At 32.4% G+C, this 23038-nt stretch overlaps 1 protein-coding gene across 15 annotated transcripts in view; it reads left to right on the top strand.

The window, feature by feature from the left end:
• The window catches only part of LOC143256111 (calcium-independent protein kinase C-like), a 95450-nt gene extending 73705 nt beyond the window's left edge, over nt 1-21745 (top strand). For 11 of the 15 annotated variants that reach the window (XM_076512871.1, XM_076512896.1, XM_076512888.1 and 8 more), the window contains 2 exons: nt 7252-7398; nt 13710-21745. In XM_076512871.1, coding sequence (XP_076368986.1) covers nt 7252-7398; nt 13710-13886 — 324 coding nt within the window. In that variant the 3' untranslated portion in view covers nt 13887-21745. Of the gene's footprint in view, nt 1-4772; nt 4870-7251; nt 7399-13709 lie in introns of those variants that run through there. The other 4 variants (XR_013031162.1, XR_013031152.1, XM_076512910.1 and 1 more) reach the window with 4 other exon arrangements.
• Nucleotides 21746-23038: the final 1293 nt, after the last annotated feature.

Below are 23038 nucleotides of genomic sequence, written 5' to 3'. Positions count from 1 at the left end.
CTTGCTGGCTTTCCAAAGTCAGTAAAAAAGCATCATGTGGTGACATATTGGTGGAAACATCCACATCTCAACACAGTGAACTCCTGTTGCATTCATAGGCAATTGGGGATATACCTGTAGAGGTTAAACCTCATGCTACTTTGAATTCATCACGGGGAGTTATTGTTGAGAGGGGTTTGAAGAATATCCCAAAGTCAGAGATTCTTGCTGATTTCTCCACCCAAGGAGTTTCTGCAGTGAGGCGTATCTCCATTAGCAAAGATGGAATTACGGTGCCAACCAATGTCCTCATTCTGACATTTATGTCACCACATCCGCCTGCCACCATCAAGGCAGGTTATCGTAATTGCAGAGTACAGTCATACATTCCAAACCCTCTACGATGTTTTCAGTGTCAACGGTTCAGTCACTCGAACACATCATGTTGTGGTTCCTTGACGTGTGCTCGTTTCAGTGGCAAGGACCATGATGCCTGTGAGTGTGAAATGGATCCTCGTTGCATCAATTGTAATGGCTCTCACCTGTCCTACTTTTGTTCTTGCCCTAAATGGTTGGAGGAAAAAGAGTTGCAGCATTTGAAAATGATTCATAACATAACCTATCCTGAGGCTCGAAAATTGCTATCCACCACCTCCTCTCAGACGTATGCTGCTGCACTTTGTTCCACAGCTACTGTGGGAGTGCAGACAGATCTCTCTGTGCCTTCTGAAGAATTCTTCTCCAAACAAATGAAAAGTCTTTTGACCTCCATAGTTAAAAAAGTTGATGAATTAACTTCGACACCTATCTCTGTCCATCATATACATTCAACCAAACCCCAAGATCCACATCCTTTGGTTCCAGGTACAGGCATTTCCTCGGAACCATCTTCCCCTCTCACCCCAAGATGCAAAACAATTATTTGTTCATGTCCTCAGTCTCTGGAATCCCCTTCCAACAGCAAAGACCTGCCCAATTGACCCAGGGCAGGATCCATGGAGGTCTATAGACCTCCCTCGAATAAGGAAAGTAAGGAAAAAAAGACATGGTCATAAACAAAAGGGTTCTCTGCCCAATTCGCCTACACATAAATAAAAATGGTCATTGTGATACAATGGAACTGTTGAGGTTTACATTCTAATCTGGATGACATCAAAACACTGATTGCTTCCTACCATCCTGTTTATCTCTTCTTACAGGAAACATTTCTGAAACCTGCCTATACAGTCACCTTTCAGCAGTTTTCTTTGTACAAAAATGACAGACTGTGTGATGGACGAGTGCATGGAGAGGTGGCACTGTTGGTTGATCAGCATGTGCCCACCCTTCTTTTGCCACTCAACTCACCCCTGGATGCTGTAGCAATCTGTGTTTCCTTGGGTCATACCATCACTGTTTGTTCTCTGTACCTGTCACCTGGAGAGACATATGATCAATTAGACCTTGGTGATCTCATTGAACAGTTTCCATCTTCCTTTCTAATCCTGGGGGACTTTAACGGACATCATCCCCTCCGGGAAGTGCTGGTATTGATAGAAGGGGTCACTCTGTAGTGCGTATGCTCTCTGATCACAAACTTTCTCTTTTCAATACTGGTTCTTCTACTTATTTCCATGTCCCTAGTCAGTCCTTTACTGCTATTGATCTCTCAATTTGCTCCCCTTTGTTATTTTCCTATTTTTCATGGAGAGTTAACAATAATCCATGAGGCAGTGATCATTTTCCTACAATCTTGAGAGAGACTGGCTGGGGTCAATGCCACCTCACCAGTGTGCCCTGATGGAGGTTGGATCAGGCAAATTGGCCCTCTCACTGCTCTCACAGAACTTGACCCTGCCATTGTGTGGCAGCAGTAACTGACTGTATTATACAAGCAGCTGCTCAATGTATTTCTAAAATCTCGACACGTTTTCCACTATATCCTCATCCATGATAGAATCCTGCCTGTCACATGGCACAGAAGGCTCAGGAATGGGCCTGGGATACTTTTCGTAGATATCTCACACTCTCGAACTGCATCAGTTCCTGAGGGCCCGTGCACATGCTTGATGGGTAGGACGTCAAAGCCAGAAGGTATCTTGGATTAAGTTCATAACCAGCATATTCTCTACCACCAGTTCCAAAATCATTTGGGAGAAGATTCAAAAGGTCAGTTGGCAGTATCACTCTGTCCCCCCTCTACCTTGCTCTCTGATGGCCAGAAAGTAACTGATATCCAGACCATCGCTGATACTCTAGGTAAAAGCTTTTGCTGGATATCTAGCACTTCTGCCGCTTCTTCCACCTTCTTGGCCATCAAGACTTGGGCAGAGCAATCACCTCTTTCCTTTCGAGCTGATTGTCTCTATGACTATAATTGTCCATTTACACTGGTGGAACTCAAACTGGCCCTTCATCGGTTGGACCTGATGATATACACTATGAGATGCTGCACCATCTATCTCCTGCTTCTTTTGCTCTTCTTCTGGTTGTTTTTAACCTGATCTGGTACGAGAATGTTTTATCTGATGTCTGGTTCCAGGCTATTGTACTACCTTTCTTCAAGCCTGGGAAGGATCCCAAGATTCCTTCAAACTACTGTCCAATTGCTTTGATGAGCTGTCTCTGTAATACCTTAGAAGGGAAGTTAATGCTCATCTTGTTTGGTTCTTCGAATCAAACAACCTCCTCTCGCCCACCCAGTGTGGTTTCCGACAACAGTACTCCACCATGGACCACCTGATTCGACTTGAAACATCAATCAGAGAAGCCTTTCTCAAATGACAACATTTTGTGTCAATATTCTTTGACATTGAGAAGGCTTATGATACAACATGGAGGTATGGAATTTTGTATATATATGGGTTACGTGGCCATTTTCCCATTTTTATTAAAAGTTTTTTAATCGACAGGAGATTCTGAGTTTGTGTGTGTTCGACACTTTCCTATTCTTTTCTACAGGAATTTGTGTCCCTCAGAGCTGTATTCTGAGTGTCACACTTTTCAGTATAAAAATTAATGCCATCACTGAACAACTCCCTCTCACTGTTGCAAGCAGGCTCTATGTCGACGACTTTCACATCTCATGTCACTTGTGGAACATGAGGTATATTGAGCGGCAGCTACAGACTGCTTTCAATTGTTTGCTGAAGTGGACGACATGAAACAGCTTTATCTCCTCTCTCTCTCTAAAACCGTTTCCATGCACTTTTGCCACCAACGGGGTATTCACCCTGATCCTGAACTCCATATTGGTGAAGTTCTTGGGGCTTATCTTTGACTGTAAGGTAACCTTTATACCACACTTAAAGCAGGTACGGGTTAAATGCACAAGAGCACTGAACATCCTCTGTGTCCTCTCTACTGCCAGTTGGGGAGCGGATTGATGTTTTATGTTAAAGATATATCGTGCTCTTATTCGATCAAAACTCGACTATGGATCAATGGTCTATGGCTCTGCCAGACCCTCGGTCTTAAAGATGCTGGACCCCATTCATCATCAAGGACTTTGACTCTGCACTGGGACTTTCCACACCTCCCAGTTCAAAGCTTATATGTAGAATCTCATGAACCTTCTCTGCACCTTTGCCGTTTGCAACTGTTTTTACTATATACTTCGAAACTTTATTCCTTACCAAAGCATCCCACCTGGGGTTGTGTTTTCCATCCTCGATGGCCATGCTTTTTCAGACCAGATGGTCTGCTATTGCTTCTTTTGGCTTTCATATCCAGGTGCAGTTAGATGAATTGTGTCCATCCTTGGATAACTTTGCTGTATCCAATGGTCAGCCCATCCCACCATGGCTTCTTACAGTCTTCAAATGTGATCTATCATTAAGTCATCTGAGAAAAGAAGACACTTCTGATTGGAAATACCGTCTGCTATTTGCTGAACATCTTCCAAACCATCCTTCCATTCTTATATGTACAGATGGTTCGAAATCAGGTGACTGTGTGAGCTCTACCATGGTTTGTTGTGGTTTTGTGGTTGTGTACAGAATCCCCTCTACTGCTTCTGTGTTCACTGCCAAACTGTAATGCATTTTTCTTGCCCTGGATCACATAGAAGCTAAGCAGTACTCGAACTGCATTATTTATACTGACTCGCCTCGTTCTCTACTGGCCCTAGAATCGCTTCACGTTGGTTCACACCCTGTTCTTGTCAATATTTAAAACCAACTGGCCCATTTCTATTTAACATCTACTTCTTTCCAGTTTTTCTGAATACTGAGCCACGTTGGTATTTGCAGGAACAAGCTCGTTGACACTGCAGCTAAGTCTAACTGCTCTGGCACTATTACTACTGTGCCTGTACCATACTCGAACTATGGTCCTGTATTCAAGGCTCGGTTCTGTGCCAGCTGGCAGTTGACTTGGAGTGAGCAATGCCAAAAACAAGCTATATTGGACTTTGGCCGTCTTGTTCCCGTAAGGATCGGAAAGAGGAAGTTGTTCTTACTAGACTACACATTGGTCACAGTTTTTTAACTCATCGTTTTCTTTTATCTGGAACTGATGCACCAGTGTGTAGTTTGTGTAACACTCAGATCACAATAAGCCACATTTTACTTTTTTGTCATCGTTATGATTCACAACGACAGCACCATTTTAAGCATGTTCTGTCCTAAGGTTTGTCCATAACGTTAGACAGTGTTATTGGTGATAGTGACACTGTACACCTTGGTAATGTTTTTAGTTTTTAAAAGGCCATTAATCTTTTTAATGGTAGTTAAGTTTTTTAAGATATACTTCACACCTTTTTATTGTGGCTCCCTTTTAAAAATCACAATTCATCTAGTTCAATTTGAAATTAGAAACTGACCATAACATCAAGTAACTCGAAACCAGGACTGGAAAGGCCAACTTCAGGTGACTGATGGTGGTGTTTGTACTTACCTGTTAATCTTCCTGGTGAGTTATGATTATTACAGTCATGCTACAGAAAGTACTTTACAACTTGAATAACTGTAGTTTTTCTCTTGACTTTGTAGTCTAGATGTAAACATTGGTTTTAAGCTATTTATTTATTTATTTTATTTTTAACTTTGTTTTGTTTTACCTTAATTTCTTTTTATAAATTTTATTGAATTTACTTTTACCTTTTCCGGGACGTTTGTCGCAGATAGCCTAGCTGCTTTGTGCCATAAAACACTAAATCAATCAACCAACCAAACAATCGAAAAGTATTGACATGGACAAGATGTAGCAAACACTGAACAAGCTTAGAACATGTTAGTGCATCCAAGACGGTATCTGACAGTACACAGCTGCTTGTTTTGTCCCACTAGCAGCCCAGTATGCGGCTTACTACAGAAAACAGTTTAGTTAGCATTTAATGACGTAATAATCGGTTTGTGCCATGTATGACATGGAATACAGTGAAGGTTTAAAACATTTTTAGCTATAAAACATTGATTCACTTGAAGCCACTGCAAACACGAGTCTTTTGCTTTATTTTTCGATACTGAATTTTATTGTTTATTAACCAAAGATAGATAAGGAAAACAAAATTTTTGCATGCAACATCACATATTCAACAAAATTGGCAGGCCAGATGAAATGTGGCTACAGGCTGTAGTTTGCTGACCCCTGCTGTAGTATAGTGAAACACTGAAAAGAGACAGGAAAAGTTTTAAGTAGAAATTTAATTAGAGAGTAATTATTTATTGTTATTTAAATAAGGACTTTGGAACTTTATTGTTACTAATAAAAATAAAAGAATAGTAATACTAATGTTATTTCATATTTAATAGTTTTTAACTTTCCATACTACTTTGATTTGTCTGTGGGATGGAGAATTGAGTGTAGTGTTATGGTAAAGACAATTAGAGATAAAATATACTTTCACCAAAAAAACAATTTATAATATTGGTTTAGAAAATCCTAGAAATTATTGGAATAAAATATGAAAATTATAAAATAAAGAGCAGTATTCTTAATATTAACATGAATAATCACTTTTCACCTGGAGTGACACAATGAAAGTGTCAAAACTTTACAGACGTTTTTTTTTGTAAAAATATTTTATATATCAAAAAAAAATCTTTTTAGTAGAAATAGATGCGATATTTATGAAAAGCTTACCAAATTTCATGAAAATGTATTAAGTACTTCCATAGTTACAGTATTTAGTCTTTCATGATGTCATGGAGGTTGAGGTTGTGTAAAATTTACAATCCAATTGCAGTAGGGTTAAATAATATATTTAGTTCTAAATATCACATGAAAGTAATAGTATGTATTGTAAAATTTAAAATAAAAGTTAAATTGTTTCTTATCCTTTGATTGCATCTGGATTCTAGATGTAATCTATTTTCTCATTGTCATTTTTGCTTCCTTGTATAACATTTTACTTTGGCTTAAGACTATACATAAATTTATTTCTAAGTGATTTTTGTGTGCAAAAATATATGAAATCCCTGTAAAAATACCTTTTTTTTATTTTGACTGCAGGTAATACATTTGCTTTGTAAACAGGATGCTGCTTACTTCCAGATCTTAAAAGTCTGAACAACTTTTTTGTAGAAGGTTTTTTTAATTGGGAAAATTACTGTTGAACCAAATTCTATGAAAAATTAAAAATAATAGACAAATTTAAATTTATAAACTTAAGATTATGTTTTTTAGTTCTTACTATTATACATTCTTGAATAATAATTCAAAGTACTTGCATTTTATACAGTTTATTTAATACTCAACAGGCTTCTGATTTTCAGTTTTAACCAATAAACACTAATAAAACACTCCCAAGAAACACCAGGAAAGTTATTCAATTTACATTAATCCATTTTACTAAGTTTCATGTGGTAGTGGTTTATTTTTATAATTTCATGTAAACTATCTGCTACTCTTATAAAGCTTTAACATAAATATATTTACATTTTGTACTTGTTATTACTCTCATAAGAAGAAATTAGTGTTTATATAATATATTGTATGTAAGCATACTCACTGCAGTATTAAAAGTGAAAACTTTGAAAAGCACTGATTTTAAGGTGTCAACCTAAAACTAAAAATATAAACCCCCCAAAACCACCAATTTTAAGAAATTAATTAAAACTATAAAACAGAAAAGTAAACACCAAAAGCCTAAATATTCATTTACAGCAATTCAGTAGTTGTCTTAGATTTTGTTTCTTTGTATTTTTGACGTTTTTATCATGAGACTGTAGCAGTTTTATAATTTATTTTTGCTTGTATTTGATATCATACACTATTGTTTATAGCATATGGTATTTCCAAAAATATCAGTAGTTTGCATGTGATGTATAATTATTATTATTATTTTCACAGTTTATGACAAAAAATCCTATTAAGCGTCTTGGCTGTGTGGCCTCTCAAGGACTGGAGCAAGCTATATTGAATCATGCATTTTTTAAAGATATTGACTGGGATGCCCTTGAGGCAAAGAAGATCAAACCACCATTTCGACCTAAAATTGTTAGTATTATAGCAGTAAAGTTTAAACTTCTCTAAGTGTTTTCCATCATTTTTTTCATTTATAAAAGTGCACTGATGTATTCGGTTTCTTTGAAGTGGTAGATAAGAAAACTCCAGTAGCTCTTTAATGTTGCTCATGTTGTTAGGGCCCTACATTGCCAGAGAGGTATGTCTTTATACTTGAAGTGTTAGAAACCAGGTTTTGATGCCCATGATGGGCAGAATGCAGATACTCCATTGTGTAGCTTTGTGCTTAAAACATATTGGTAGGATTACACAGGCCCATGAATTAAACTTCATAAAAGTTGTTTTGGTGTTAATAATGGGTTTTCCATAATTAAGCTACTCAGATCTCAAAAATAATATTTATCACATAAGGATTTTTTTACAAACCAAGAAGAAAAATTTGCTTAGATCAAGTTATTATTTCATTTACCACAGTGACATTTTTTCATTGTTATATTTGGTTTCTAAAAGGATCAATGAAACTTTTACATTTTGTGATTGGTCTAGAAAACATTTATAGCTTGTAGTTGTCAACATTTTAAGCGTAATAAAATGTGACCCGATTTCTTTGAAAATGATTCACTTACATGTGACATTTTGTTAAAAATTTGTATGTGATGGAGAAAAAAAAAGATATTTTCAGATTCAGTGTACAGGAACTTCTGTAGAACATGTAAAAATTTCAAGGCAATAAATGTATAACAGGCCTGTGAATTACCTGTAAGTGATCTCCAGTAATCCCTTTTTTCTTTTCGTTTTTTTAAGTGACTGATGTTTCATTCATTTCTAGAGATAATGAGTAATCTCAACTCTAAGGTGATAACATGTAATTAGTTAAAGAAGCAAAATTAAATTTGAATAGATCTTAAAAGCTTTCTTCTTTTTGACTTTAATATTTTTATTTCAATTTGTGATATGTAAATATGGGAAATTAAATTTTCAAATAACAGTAGCCTGAAGAGTATTACTGATTTTATTTGAAGTTCTGTATAAAGACTTAAGAGTATTTTGAGTGATATCTACAAATATTGTATGGAATACTTTATTGTTTGATTAAAAAAAAAAAATTGATTAAATTAGAAAGCATATAACATTTAATTTTGGCACTGGCAGTTTCTTATTCACTTATCTTTCATATAAATCTGAGTTATTGTTTGTTTTGTTTTTAAGAATAAAACTCAAATAATAGATTCATGTCCCACTTTGGTATTTGAAAAAAATTCTTATTTTTTAACTTTTTAAGTAGTAATTTGATTTGTTTTTATATCTGTTACTGTGGTCAATGTGTGTGTGTGTGTGTGTGTGTGTACAGTGAGACATTCTGTTATCATTGATAATGATATTCATAATACATTAATATCATGAATAATTACCTACCAAGATGGTACCTCACCCGTTCTTACAGAATAGCTTGTTTCCTTTGTGCTCTTGCATTATGAGATTTGCATGCCGTTAACCTTGAGCTACCCCCAACCTAAAAAACATAAATTTAATGTGAACTGTGCTGATGCATTATGTTATCATCATGAGACAGTAGGTAGCCCTCCACCAGCAGAAGAGCAGTACAATTTCCTTGCATAGTGACTGTCTCATAGCACTTGTGCCCCTACTAACTTCATTCTTTTCATTCTGCATGCAAAGTTCTTTTACTTTTGAGGACTCTGGCTTCTCACAAGCTACTAATTCTATTAGTTCACACACATAATTTCCACCTCCAGTGAAAACTGCAAGACTAGTGGAACCTTTTTTTAAATCCATTGTCCTTGATAGTGTGTCTCTTGTCTCCTCCTCTTGAAGACTTCTTTTGGTAGTTCTACAGTGCTAATTATACAATGGGCATCCCCCTTACTATCCTTCAAAACAGATCTTTATCTTTTGATAGATACTTCTCTGTCAGACTGGAGCATATATTTCTATAATGATATGGCTTCAGCATGTTGGCTCCAGAGGAGTATTCATTTCATATTAATGTACTTGAATCTTTTGCTATTATTTGGATCAGGCTTGTTACCATTTCCCCCTTCTATCGTGAATCAGTTGGTCATGATCCACTGTGACAGTTTAAGAGTAGTTTCTTATATCAACCATTAGGTGGGTACACATTCCAGGTTTTGTTGCTTCTGTGCATTGGAACTGTTGTTTTGGGCTTACTCCCATCGTGCTTTTCTCACAGCTTGTCATGTGCTCTTAGCCCTGAATTTGGTAAAAGTCAATCCATCCTTAGATTTTCTGTTGAGTTTGTTCTCAGTTGAATATGTCTTTCATCAATCTCTTTGCCACTTGTCTTCAACTTTACCTCATCTAGTCTTCATTTTCTGATTCTTCAGCCCTGGCAGTTGATGTTCTTTGCCAGAACTGGTGTCATCTATTTTTGTGTGCCACAGTCTTCTTTATTTTCTCTCTTGTGTCCTTGCTTTGATATGAAACTGTTCTTGTTGGCAGTGTCTCTTTGGCTGGCACAACTATGTTTTTTTTGCTTCATTAATTGGCATTCAGGCCCATTCTCCTTTGTCAAGTTCCAATTATCTCTTGCTCTGAACATTTTTCTCTTTCATCAAGAAGTGTCATCCCTTCATCTTCATGTGTGATATATGTCTGGTCTGTTGCTCACAGAGCTGGCCTCTTCAGTTGTTTTAGCCTCTTTCTTATCCCATTTGGCATTCATCAATTCTGTCCATCAATCAGTGGAAGTGGTGGGGATTTGAGCATTGATGCACCTGCCACTCTATTCCTCTTGGCCATCCAACCGTGGCCCACCTTTCATAATTTTTTTACATGTGTTTGCTTGACCAGGAATTGTCAGTTTTCACTGTTGCTAGTTATTAGACAGCTTTATCAAATGTATTTCATCTTTCAAATTACTGCCATATTTTTCCTACTCTTTGTCCTGTCCATTTTGTTGTAACCCTTCCTTCATCACTGACTGTCTCATCCTACTCTCCTGTCTGGCTGCGACCTTAATGTAGTCTTACATGCTGTAACACATGCTTCATTTGAGTTTTTGGTTTCATGTTCTTAATACCATCTTTTCCTGAAGACATATTACCTTTTTCTTGACTGTGGTTGAATCATTTGTATGTATATACCATGAATGCTTTCCATACTTTTTTATTCTCTGTTCCTCCCAGCTTTTTCTTCTTAAGATTTCAGCTGCTTGGGAAGGTTTTTTCTGTTTGTTTTTTCAATTTCTCACATCTTTGCTTGTTTGGATGCAAATTACCTTCTGTGTGTGGTTCTGACTGTTTGGTATTATTTAATATGTCTGCCTCCCTTTTGAGGTTTCCATCATCATTAGTTTATACTTTGGAAACCCCTCTTCCTCCAGGAATCTCTTGCCTCCTATCCTTCAAGGATGGGTCCACCAAATTCTCAGTTGGTGTATTCTTTTCTGGATATTATTGCTCATAGGCTTTTTCATTTTTATTACATCAGATTTGTCACCTCTCTCACTGTCATATGGACAACTCTGTACATTTTTATCTCCCATCATCTGGTTGTTTTGTCTCCTGCAGGATTATAATTTTCTTTGTTGTTCTTCAGTCACACTCTTTTTGAAAAGTATTTCTACATTTTGTTTTTCATGAGATGTTCCACATGTTAGAGATGCCCTCATTATATTAAATTTGCTCCTTTTTCTTTCCAAACCAGACCATACCTTCCATGGACTGTTATGAAAAAAAGCTGCCATTTGTTTGGCTTGCACTTATTAACATTTTAAAATAGGGTTTCACTATCACCCATTGCACTGTTTCCAATATAAGCCCTTTACAGCAAGCCTCTGATAAGGATCAGGGTAATTTTTTGGGTTTCTCCATGCAAAACCTGCTCCCTTTTTTTAATGGAGGACAGAAAATGCAACAGGATGAATTCATCACCCCCATCTTGATCTATTTAGTTGAATCAAAGTAAGACATACCTAACAGCCTAATTGTGCTCTAACCACATTAAACCGCTTGGCTCACTAACTGCTTGTATACTAGTGTTTGACTGACTACACTAAAATTCTCCCCATCTCTTTAACACTTGAGCTGTTTTTTGTTTTTATTTTCATTTATTCCAGGCTAAGAGTGAACTTTGGTCAAGATGAGATTTGGTCTATTGTGTGTGTCTCCCTATGGAACCCTTGCTATCTGGTGTTGCATTCCATGGACTTTTCTTTTGGGTGTTTTTTCAAGAGTGCATATCTAGGTTTAATGTTTGCACTGATCCCTTCACCATTTCATTGTAGGAATCTGGCTATTCTGTGTGAAATGATAAGGTATTGTCTCAGAAATTAACATTTTCCTTGTCTGAAAATGTGTTTCTGATAGATACTCACCCCTACACACCTTGCTACCTGTCTTCTACACTCCCAGTGCACTTTATTCTTGCCTATCTAGTAACCTGCACAAAATTCAAACCATGCTGTTGGACTATGCTAGTAACTGATATATTTTTATGTAATCTTGGTCAGTCTATTGTTTTATCTGAGGATAACTATCAAATTTATAGTATGGAATGAAAGATTAGTTCAAATATTCATATATAAATAAAAATGCAGTGTTGTATTTTCTATTGTTGAGTTGTAGCCTCCTTGTTTTACTTTATTACAACTATATGAATTAAGTGTGTTTTGAAGTTTTTATTACCAATTTTAATCAGATTACAAGGTAAAGTGATGACCAAGTAGAATCATGAGGAAGAATTAAAATACAAGTGTATCATAGTAATTCATAACAAGAGCCAAGGATGGCTGGTGTGCCAGAATGTGAACCTGTAGGTCCATTATTCTTGTACCATTAACAAGGAAAAAAAAACAACTGAGCTTCATGTGTTGTAATTGTGGGTACACTGTAAAAGTGACAGTCTACTATTCATTCTAACAAGTTAGCCACAGAATTAGTGGTGGGCAGCATTGACTAACTGCTTTCCCTCTGGTCTGCTGTTACAGAATTTGAGGTGTCTAGTATAAATAGCTCTTGTGTAGCTTTTATACAAAATTCAAAACATGTAAAATTAATAATGAATTATTGCAAGGACATATGAATAGAAAAATATTTTTTTTATAGATAAACAAGTAAGCATGCAATCTAGCAAAACAGTAATTTTAAAGAAAATGTTTTTTTAACATATGTACTTGTGTATATATAAATTTAGAATATACTAATTTTTATGAAAAGAATGAATAATCATATGTTGTTAGCATTTTAAAGATAAAAATATTACTGTACTTCTATTAAATACAGTTACATGTGAAGTAATTTAAGGTATTTGGTATAATAGTACTTACAGTTTTGTGTAAGGTTTAAATAAAGGAATTTAATGATATTATTTTTATATAACTATTCAGTATTCATTAGTGATTAGTGAAGTCTCTATTTGAAATATTACACAATATTTAATTAAGTTGATAATACACCTACTGTAATTTAACTTAGCTTTAAATACTAGACTTGTTTGGCACAACTGCCTTTACTTTCCAACTTAATTATTTTAGGCATACATGATATGACAGTTAGTGTGTCCAGACTGTGGATCTGGCTCATTACAACAAAGAAGCATTCTGCACTTTAGGCCTATTGGTGTATTAGAAAAGTGATGGTTAAATCCAACTATATGATAGTCATATAGCCCAAAAACTTGCCTTTCTGTTATCCCTGTTGTCTGCTACCACAAAGTTAGGGACAACTGTGTACAAATAGCTCTTGGGTAACTCTGCAAAAATTATCAAACAAATGAATATTGAAAGTGTTTCATAGTCATGGTGTCAGTAAACACTGTTTAGCTGAAAAAATTTTTATATTCATTCCTACCACAATATCTAGGATGTATTTTAATTCAAAATAATTTCTTAATTGTGATACAGAAATATTTTTGTTTTTAGTCTTTAAAAGAATAAGACATGTAATTTAATTTTGATACTTAAAAATAGCTTTGACAAATTTATTGAGACAATAGTTAGAAGGAAATGAAATTAAGTTTTATATTTCTTAAATTAATCAGGTTATAATAAGTTCTAACGTACACAGGGTTATGAACTCACTATGTAACTGCATACTTTTTTTTAACCAAGTAAACATAACTTAAAACTCAACTACATAATAAATTAGAAGAAAAAGTCAACATTTTAAAGTGAAATTGAATGAAAAAAGTTACAAAATTACTGTAAATATGTGTGTTGGTATATAATATATTGTTATTGTCTTTAGTGAAGTTTTTCTGTTTCTGTGATTGTAGATTTGGTCCTGACAACAGTATACTTTCATACTTTATAATCCATGTATATATGTATATATACTTTATTGCCACATTTCTTACAATTTTAGAAAACCAAAAGGGATGTCAACAACTTTGATCAGGATTTCACAAGGGAAGATCCAGTCCTTACAGTACTAAATCCTGACCTTATTCGCACTATCAATCAAGAAGAATTCCATGGATTTTCATTTGTTAATGAAGATTTAATGTTGACTAGAAGTGTTTCGGAGGGACCTGCTACGTAACATGTAACTACCATCATTGAATGTTAAGACCCCCCATTTTGGTATATACTGTATAAATTTTGTGTCAATTTTATGTTTTTAATTAATTCTTAACATAGCTCAAAACTGACACAAGATTGTATTTTTCATTTTATTATATATTTTTTGTTAAATACTAGAGTTAGGGTGATTTATAGCTTCCAAACACCCATAGTAATATTTTTTGCCTCATTATTTTGCAGTTTCAATTAAGATGGTAAAATGTGTTTTTCTAGTCATGTTAATGCATTGCTTTCTCATTTGGCACAAAAAATATGTAGCATGTATGTGTAGAATTTCATTATAAGATGGTCCAGGTTCTTATTCTAAACATGTGTATCACATTTAACACACAATCTGATGAATAGATTGATAAATGGAGTAGGTATTTACTGATTTAATTACCTGAAAAGGAATAAGTGATGTATGACTTTTCTGCACAGATGGAACCATACTGATAATAACTGTTATTTGCAATTGGTTGTGTTTGACAGTTGCAAGTAAAGTGAGCCAGTATAGTATCATCCAAAGTGCCATTTCGATCTTGTTGATAATAGTTATTTACAAATTAATATTGTTGTTTTTAAAGCATACAGCAAATAGGAAAGGCTAATGTATAGATTGTGATAGATGATCTACTCAATGTGAGTTTTTAAAATGTGACTAGAAAGGATAAACATAACTCTTTTATTGAAAACTTTCTTCAAAGCTGATAGTTTAATACTATTGCTGAACATTTTACAAGTTCCCACTTTTAGTTAATAAGTAAGAAGTTTGCTGAACACAGGAGAAGAGGGGTAATTTTTGAACATTTATCTTTATAAACATTATAGCACAATTTTATTAACTATAAACATACAAGATATAAGTAATATTACTCAGTGATTCTTTGTTGATCAAGTAGTGATTCCTTGATTCACATTTACCATAAAACTGACTCCTGATCAGATTTTTATTAAACAGATTTATGTTGTTATTGCAATTTTTTTTTATTTTACCTCTGATCAGTGTTTTTATATTATTTTAAATGTTGAAAAGTTTATTCTTTACAGTGCTAAAGCTATTTGTGTATAGTGGATTTTGAATTTTTTTGTAGAAAATAAAAACTTTCAAACATTTCTAGATGTGCGTATGTAGTAAAACATCATTGCTGCAAGAGAAATTGTTTTGTCTAATGTATTTTTTATTTTATGGTTTTATTTCTGAAGAATTGTTTCTGATGGTATACATATGCATAGGATTTTACTGTTGTTAAATATATGTTTTAGAAATTATTCCTAATTCATAAAGAAAGCATTTGGATTTCAGGAAAACCAAATGGATAATTTCTGAGGAGAACTACTGGTATCTTAAGACATTTAGTTCATTTTGAATGACTGAAATAATTCTCAATTAATTTAAGTGAAAAATGAGATATTTTTTTCCTGCACACATATTTACAGTGAGTCTTAAGAATTATTTTCAGGATTCCTCATCTTGTGGATTTGGGAATGTTGAAGTGAATCTTAAATTGTACTCATTTCATGACCTGCCTCAGGTATGATAATACCCCAAATTCTTATAAGATTTTTTACTTTTAAATTGCTTTTTAAAAAGTAACTTTTTTTATGTGTTCCATGACTCCTTTAAATGCAACTTAGCTATTACTAAAACTGAAGTTATTGTGAATAGAATTGTGTTCTTGCCTTTTAGTGAGAGAAACTTAAAAAGAAACATATTTAAGGTTACACAAATATTAATATATTTACATTAATTTGAGTAATAGTTTCCTGATAATTCAACTTTTTAATAAAACATTTCTTGAGGGGTAATGAATCTGAAGTATTTTAAAGTTACGCTTTAGAGTCTATACTCATAAGGTATATATTAACAATGTTGAGTTTAGTACCAGAAATTGTGTAATTAATCTGTTTCATTTGTGGAAAATCTGTTAAGGAGGGTTATTTTTTAGTAAGATTAGTTATGCTTGTGTATTTTTTTGCTGTTCATTTTATTCTTTTCATTCTGATCTACCTTTGACCCTGCACATATATTGTGCTAACTAACATCAAACACAGATTTATATTGGTATATTTTTATCATAACTGCCTCCATCAAATTATTATTTTTGCATAAACTAATGAACTCAGAAAATCTGTCATGACAAAAAAAGGATTTGAGATTAAGATTTAAATACTTGAATAAGATCACCAGAACCCTGTAAGAAAGCTATGTTTATATATCAGTTGTCATGACTAAGATATTAACATTTTAAGTTAAGGATATTATGTAGTTAAATGACATTTAGCTCTATATGAGTAAAATATTAGTCTTACCAGCAACTACAACCTTCTATAAAGGTTTAAAACAAAAACCTCAGGGAAATAAATGAAACATGCATAGTTTTTCTTGTATATGGCTATTTGTCATTTATATATAATAGTATAAAATACTCTAGCCTGCACTGCATATGTTGAAAAAAAAATTATTTGAGAACTGTTTTCAGGATTCCATATCTTGTTGACTTTTACAAATGTTGAAATGAGTCTTAAATTGTATTAATTTAATGACCTGTCTCACATATGATAACACCCCAAATTTATAGGTTGTAATTCATATTCTATATAGTTGCTATGTCAATATTACCTTTTACTCATAGCTCTTAAGTACATTTTTACACAAGTCATAATAGTTATATGTGTGGAAATATTCCTAGAAAGGAACTAAGAATGTGTGTTTTTCTATGCACATACAGACACATGCTGTTTCTTGTATCCTGCTTTTAAAAAACAAGGATGTACATTTTTATTTGTTTCAATATTTTTTTTTTTATTATTGTATGCTCATTGGTCTTTGCAAACCTTATTAAATTTTCAAGATGATATATAATCAAAGCTTTTTCTCATGACTTAAATGATAAAGTTTGCCAAACTGTAATTAAAACCAAAACTCTTTATTTACATAAGAATATAAGTTTTGAGCAAGAATCAATCTCATTTTTTAGCAACTTGTTTGGATACATTGAGACTTGATTTTGGTTAAGAACACCATTGATCTAAAAAGAAGATTCATTGTCATAATTAATTACATTTCAAGTACACAGTAAGTGTACTAATTTATTTTTCTGTGCTGTTGCTTTGACATTTTTCCCACTGTGCACGTGAATAGTTTGATTTTCCATTATTATGGTAGAAAACATTTAATGAATGCATAAAAAAAATAACCTGTTTATTTAGACATTAAATGTATGTAACAGATCTATGAGCTGTACAACTTGTATAGGTAAGTAGCTCTACATGTTAATTTTCTAAACAGTTGGTAATGATGTTAAGAAATGTGAATAAATGGGTCTTCTTTTTAGATTTAAAGGAAGCCCATAAACTTACGTTTAATTATACACTGTGAAACTGGTTTAAAATTTGTATAGTACAAATCTTTTTTTTTTCTTATTGCTTTGCATTTGAATGCTACAGAAAATAAGCTGAACTAAAACTTGACAAAAAACTTTATCTCATTTACATTATTTTACAAGTTATATATATTATTAATTTCAATAAAAATCTTGCATACAGCAGTAGTTAACAAGGCTTTTAAGGATGTTCTAAATATCACAGCAAAAAACAAAGTAATATATATTATTGCCATGTTATGGCATTACTAGTTACTGTTGAGAACAAAAAAAGTGTTGTGTAAGGTATATTTAGATTCTATTCCTTAGCTGTAGCTGAATAGTGATTTCTCATACATGGGCTTTGTTTTATGATTAAAATATGGTGTGGGCTCCAAGCGAGAGAGAGTGGAAAAACACATTTATTAAAAATTTTCTGTATAATATCAAAATTATATTTAAGGTTTATCATAAAAGTGAAACAATATCTCATAGTGTGTTCCAGTTAGAACTTTTTTTTTCTGAGTATGAAAGTACAAAATCATTTTTAGTATACTATAAATTGATTGGTTGTTTATTGGATGAATTACTTTCAGGGATTTTAGTTTATAAATATAACATCAAACATCATTACTTCAGAATACAGTAAGAAATATGTTTTACATCAATCTGCACAAAATATTGATATTTATATTTTTATGTCAAATGCAGGAAAAGTTTAGATTTATTTTCATTTTACAGACATTGATGAATTGACAGAAACCTGTCTGCATTTTTAAAAAATTATTTTAAGTCTGATGCATTATTGTCACTTGTAATATTTTTTTTCTGTGAGAAAAGAGAAACCCTTAATGCTGAAAAAAATGTGTTTAATGAAGTAGATTCATATTTCTTCAGCATCTTGAAAGATACAAGTAGAATGATACTAAAATTAAAATGTGTTGGTATATATTGCAGGTATTTATACTAACGTCTGTTAGCTGGGCTTTCATAAAGAAAAATGCCAGACTGCTATGCATAAGATAAAGAAAAAATAGATAGTAACTAGTAATACTTAAAAGTGATTTATTAATGTTTACGAACATAAATGGAATGTTAGAGATTTTATTCAAATGCCACTAGGAATGTGCACTGAAAATGACTAACATTTTTTTAATGCATGAAGAAAATAAAAGTGAATGAAGAAGTGAATGACAGAATAAATATAAATTTGTTTCATTCAATTTAAACAAAGTGAAATTTATAAACCACAAAAGTAATCATTTTCATCACAGGTTTTTGTAAAACTTGTGGCAGAAATCAGAACAATCTGTTCTCAAAAACAGTAAAAAGATTAGTGCATGCTTATAAAGAAAATTAGAAAGTACATTTCTATACAGTACAAAAATCTATTTAAACTTTGTTTGATTACACTGCACAACAATTTTTTTTAAAAGTTTTGCTTCCTGAAAAGTTTTTGCTGATTGTGACAGGTATGCACAAATATAGTTTTGGTTTTACTTCATCACGTAGGAATTCTGAGAAATAGACAATTAACTGTTTACTGGCAGTAACGTATTTAACTGCGTTTATGTTTCTAATACGCTATTAAGTTCAACTTAAATAGAAGTGTTTTGCTCCTGATTTTCATTTGTATTCAATGTTCGGTGCATCACGTTGCAGTGTCCAACAGTAGTCAGCAAGCATTGATGGATTCCAGCTGCCCTGTTATCATTTTTCTGTTGTAGCAAAACTGAATATATCGATGAAACGGTACGTGATGGGCAAATTTGGATGTGATTTTCGTGATCAGCAGGAACACCCAACAGTGTTCAAGAAGCAAAAACTTTGTTGTGCAGTGTTATGCATTTTAATTTGGATTTACAGAAAAAACCAATATTAGTATTGGAGTTCTTTACTAAAGTATGGAAATCTATGTACTTTTGTTATTGAATAATTTACTGATAAATTAATGTTATATGAATAGTAAAAAATAATTACATGGAATTTCTAAGCAAATACAAGTTAGTTAAAACAGTTTGGAAACACTGGATATAAAATAGATTAGATGGATGTGTTGAAATTAATTAGTTGTAAGTGCCAATATTCTTATTCTTCTAAGAAATTTGTGTAATTCATCTTAAACATTTTGTATATTTTGAAGTTGGTCCATTTTTGTGATTTGAAATAATGATGTATAAGTATGCTTACAGTGGTCATTAGAGTTACTGCTTGTCTTCTTGATAGCATATAGTTACTAGCACATGAAATGGCAATGAAATTTACATTTTTACAGAATTTGTTGATACATTGTGCAGAAAGGGAATGAATGAAATGCCACAATCCTCAGTGTTTTGACTGTAACATATTTACTAGCAAAAAAAACTATTTGGTTTCTGTACCTTTAACATAAACCCTTTATTTAGGAAATCTCAGTGTCAGATAATGTGATTACATAAGATTTACTAATTAAGGACATACACTGTAATATAAGTTTTCTGGGTATAAAATCATGTCTTAATGTATTTTTTGTTACTGTCATAGGTAGCTGAGTTTATTACTGAGCATTTGGTTTTCTTTTCATCTTAAACGGTGTTAAGATCTCTGTGATCAAACCTTTCAGTGTGATCAAGTTTAATGCATATTCCAGTTAATGTTAATAACTTTTTACTTAATTTCCATGTGATCATACTTACTGTGTGTATGTTTTCTTTTACAACTGAGGCATGATTGATAGCTTTTCAACTACTCTTCCATCTAATTAGGGCTACTACTAAGTATATGTTTCTCTAGTGTGCATTTTAGGCAGTATTCATAGCTAGTATACATAGGCTAAAATATATTTTATGATGCAGTTTCCTAGTTTCATACGTATACTATGTGTAACCTGTGACTATCACTGAATCAAATTGTGTTATTATTAAGTTCACTAATTTTTGAAACAGACTACAAAAGGTTTCAATTATATACTTTTTCTTTACTATATGAATTCTTAAAGTTGTTTTTTTCTACAATGTTTTTCTACTTTTTTTAACTTCAGTAAACTTCCTTGTGAAATTCATAGTAAAATAATTTCCTAAGAACTGTACTCATATTTGAAAGAGTTTATTTCAATTTAGTTACTGTTTCATTTCATTACCAAGGAATAGTAGCTACTTAAAAACTTCATTAGACCCAACTTGTAATGAAAGGATTAACAGTCAGATAAAAGATAAGGCTATTTTTTGTGGACCCTGTTTCATGCGGGATATCTCGTACTATAAAATTATTTTTACATTGAAGTTAAATGTTTTTATAAGAGAAGTGTTCTTAACTGACACCACCCTGCAGTAAATAATGAAATATTCTAATGTTTGGTAAAAGTATAGTTCTTCTTTAATGTGTGATAAAAATGAACATTAAAGTAATCAAAATGCTGTAATGAAAGTTTTTTGTTTTTTTTATTAATTTCTGGTTGAATCGTAACTTAATCAAATAGCATAATTATCAGCTGTTTAAAAATGATTTGACAGTTTTTTAGTGTGAACAGCATAAAATTTGATACACAGAAATGAAAACAGAAATTAATCATTTCTAGAGGCACTTTAGTCTACAAGTGTCTGGTTAGTGTGTAAAATACCAGTTAATTTTATTTTCAAACCAACATTATATAGTGCTTTTTTATGAATGGTTGTCATTGTAAATTATAGTAAAAAAATTTAAATTAGCCTTATTGTTTTGAACACTTGTAAAATTATTACATATTTAATGTGCAATATCTTGGCCAAAGACATTCTTCAGGGATAGTATGTTTGTTTACACCTTTTATCTTTTTATCCTTTTAATTTATTGTAAAAATGTGTAATTACAATTACTAGACACTTATTTTTGCATTTTCTAGCTTTATGAAAACTTGCACATGGTAAATTGTGTTCATGAATTATAATTAATTTACTTAATTTATGATGTGTATTAATATAAAAAACATTGCAAATTGAACTTGTTAATAACAAATATATACAAAATAATCTTGGTAATTATTTGTGTAGAATTTATTTAAGTATTTGTAAAAGTTGGTGATACTTTATGTTGTTTTTTTAACCTATTAGTTGTTGCCATTGAAGAGATGAATTGATATAAGTTGTGTGAAATCTGACATTTTAGTGAGTTTAGTTTTATAAGCAACTCATAACATTTTTGAATAATTATGAATACATGGAAAGGGTTGTTAAACCAACAAAGTTACTTGAATTTATTAGCTGGAAAGTAACATCACTGGAGAACTGAACAGTGTAATTTTTTGTGTCATTGAACTTGAAGCTTATTATATTGATAAGTTCCTGTTATGTTTATGTAGTTGTCATTTCTGTTGTTTTTGTTATGTGACAATACTGTTAACTTGTTATTGTTTTGGTGTATGTTGTTGTTCTTGCTTAAGATGTATGAAAACACATTTTCTTTATATCTTGAAATCTTGGCATTGTAATGGCTCATCATTAAACAGTGAACCTTTCCATTTATATAGTTTGTGTTTTTATTTTGGTTTACCAAACATTTGATAAGTAATAAAATGTCACAGAGTTACTTGAAGTTTGAAATGTATAACAAATTCTGTATATAAAAAAACAAAACAATTTATTGTTTTTATCAGTGAACATGAATGCAATAAAGAGATTTCAATGTCAGAAATGACATGAACACATTACACTCGTAGTTCCATAACAATTGTTTAGTATGATGAAACTTTGTAGAATGGACAGCAACTGCCCATTGTGGAGACACAAGTGTAGAGGACGACGTTTCTAAAGTCTTCCGCTTTTTGTCTTCAAGACTAGAACATGAAAGGCAGACTTTCAAAATGCTGTCCATTCTAGAAAGTTTCATCATGAATACTCTGCCTGAACAATCTATCAAAAAATTGTTTAATAATTGTTTTTGAGTGAATGAAAGTAAATGTTGATACTTTTTTCTGTGTTAATGCAAAGTGTATATTCCTATTATACATTGTATAATTAAAAAGAAATAACTGGAAATTCTTGAGGTATGTTGATTGTTATCTGAAAATGGCTATCCAAAGTTTCATAAAAATTTATTTTAGTATACATAACAATTGTAGAATTCTTATCTTTTGTTGATAACTTTAGTGCACAATACATAAACCTGAATATATATTTTTCCTACACTACCCAAGCACCTAAATGTTGATTTTTTTGTGCCTCAGAACACTATACAAAAAACTAAGTAGTTTTAATTTTTGACACAGATCACTATGAAGGAACATGAGAGTTTTACATTTTTGACCAAAACGAAAGGCTAGGATAGTTTAATATTAGTGTCTCAAACTGTGGGTTTGGGAAACCATCTTTTTTACCCTACTACACAAAAAAAAAAAAAATTGTACATGAGGTTGTAGGTGCATTATAAGAGTAACAGTCAATTTTCATTATTTGATTGGAGATCTGTGATTTAAACTAAATATCTTTCTTCTAAAGTTCAAAATTAGGAATGACTAAGGCAGACAGCCCTTGCTTAGATTTTAATAGAGAACATAACAGACAATAGGAAACCATTAAGTCTATGAAGACTGTTCTTGTAAACCCAACCCTGAGAAAAGTAAATTTGTAAACTACTATTTAAATATAATTCATGAAATCATCAATCACTACATTTAACTCCTAAAGGTGTTGACCTCTATAACTACTGATAGCAGTTCATTCCATAAGCCTTGTTATCAAACAATAAAAGTAACTTAAGTGGAATCCAACTTCTTGTTTTGAAATCTTAAATTCTTGTATTCTCATCTTATTAC

Source organism: Tachypleus tridentatus, chromosome 1 (genome assembly GCF_004210375.1).
Source record: "Tachypleus tridentatus isolate NWPU-2018 chromosome 1, ASM421037v1, whole genome shotgun sequence".
NCBI classification, from domain to species: Eukaryota; Metazoa; Arthropoda; class Merostomata; order Xiphosura; family Limulidae; genus Tachypleus; species Tachypleus tridentatus.
The sequence above is the reverse complement of the archived record's forward strand: the minus strand, read 5'-3'. Positions and strand labels throughout refer to the sequence as shown.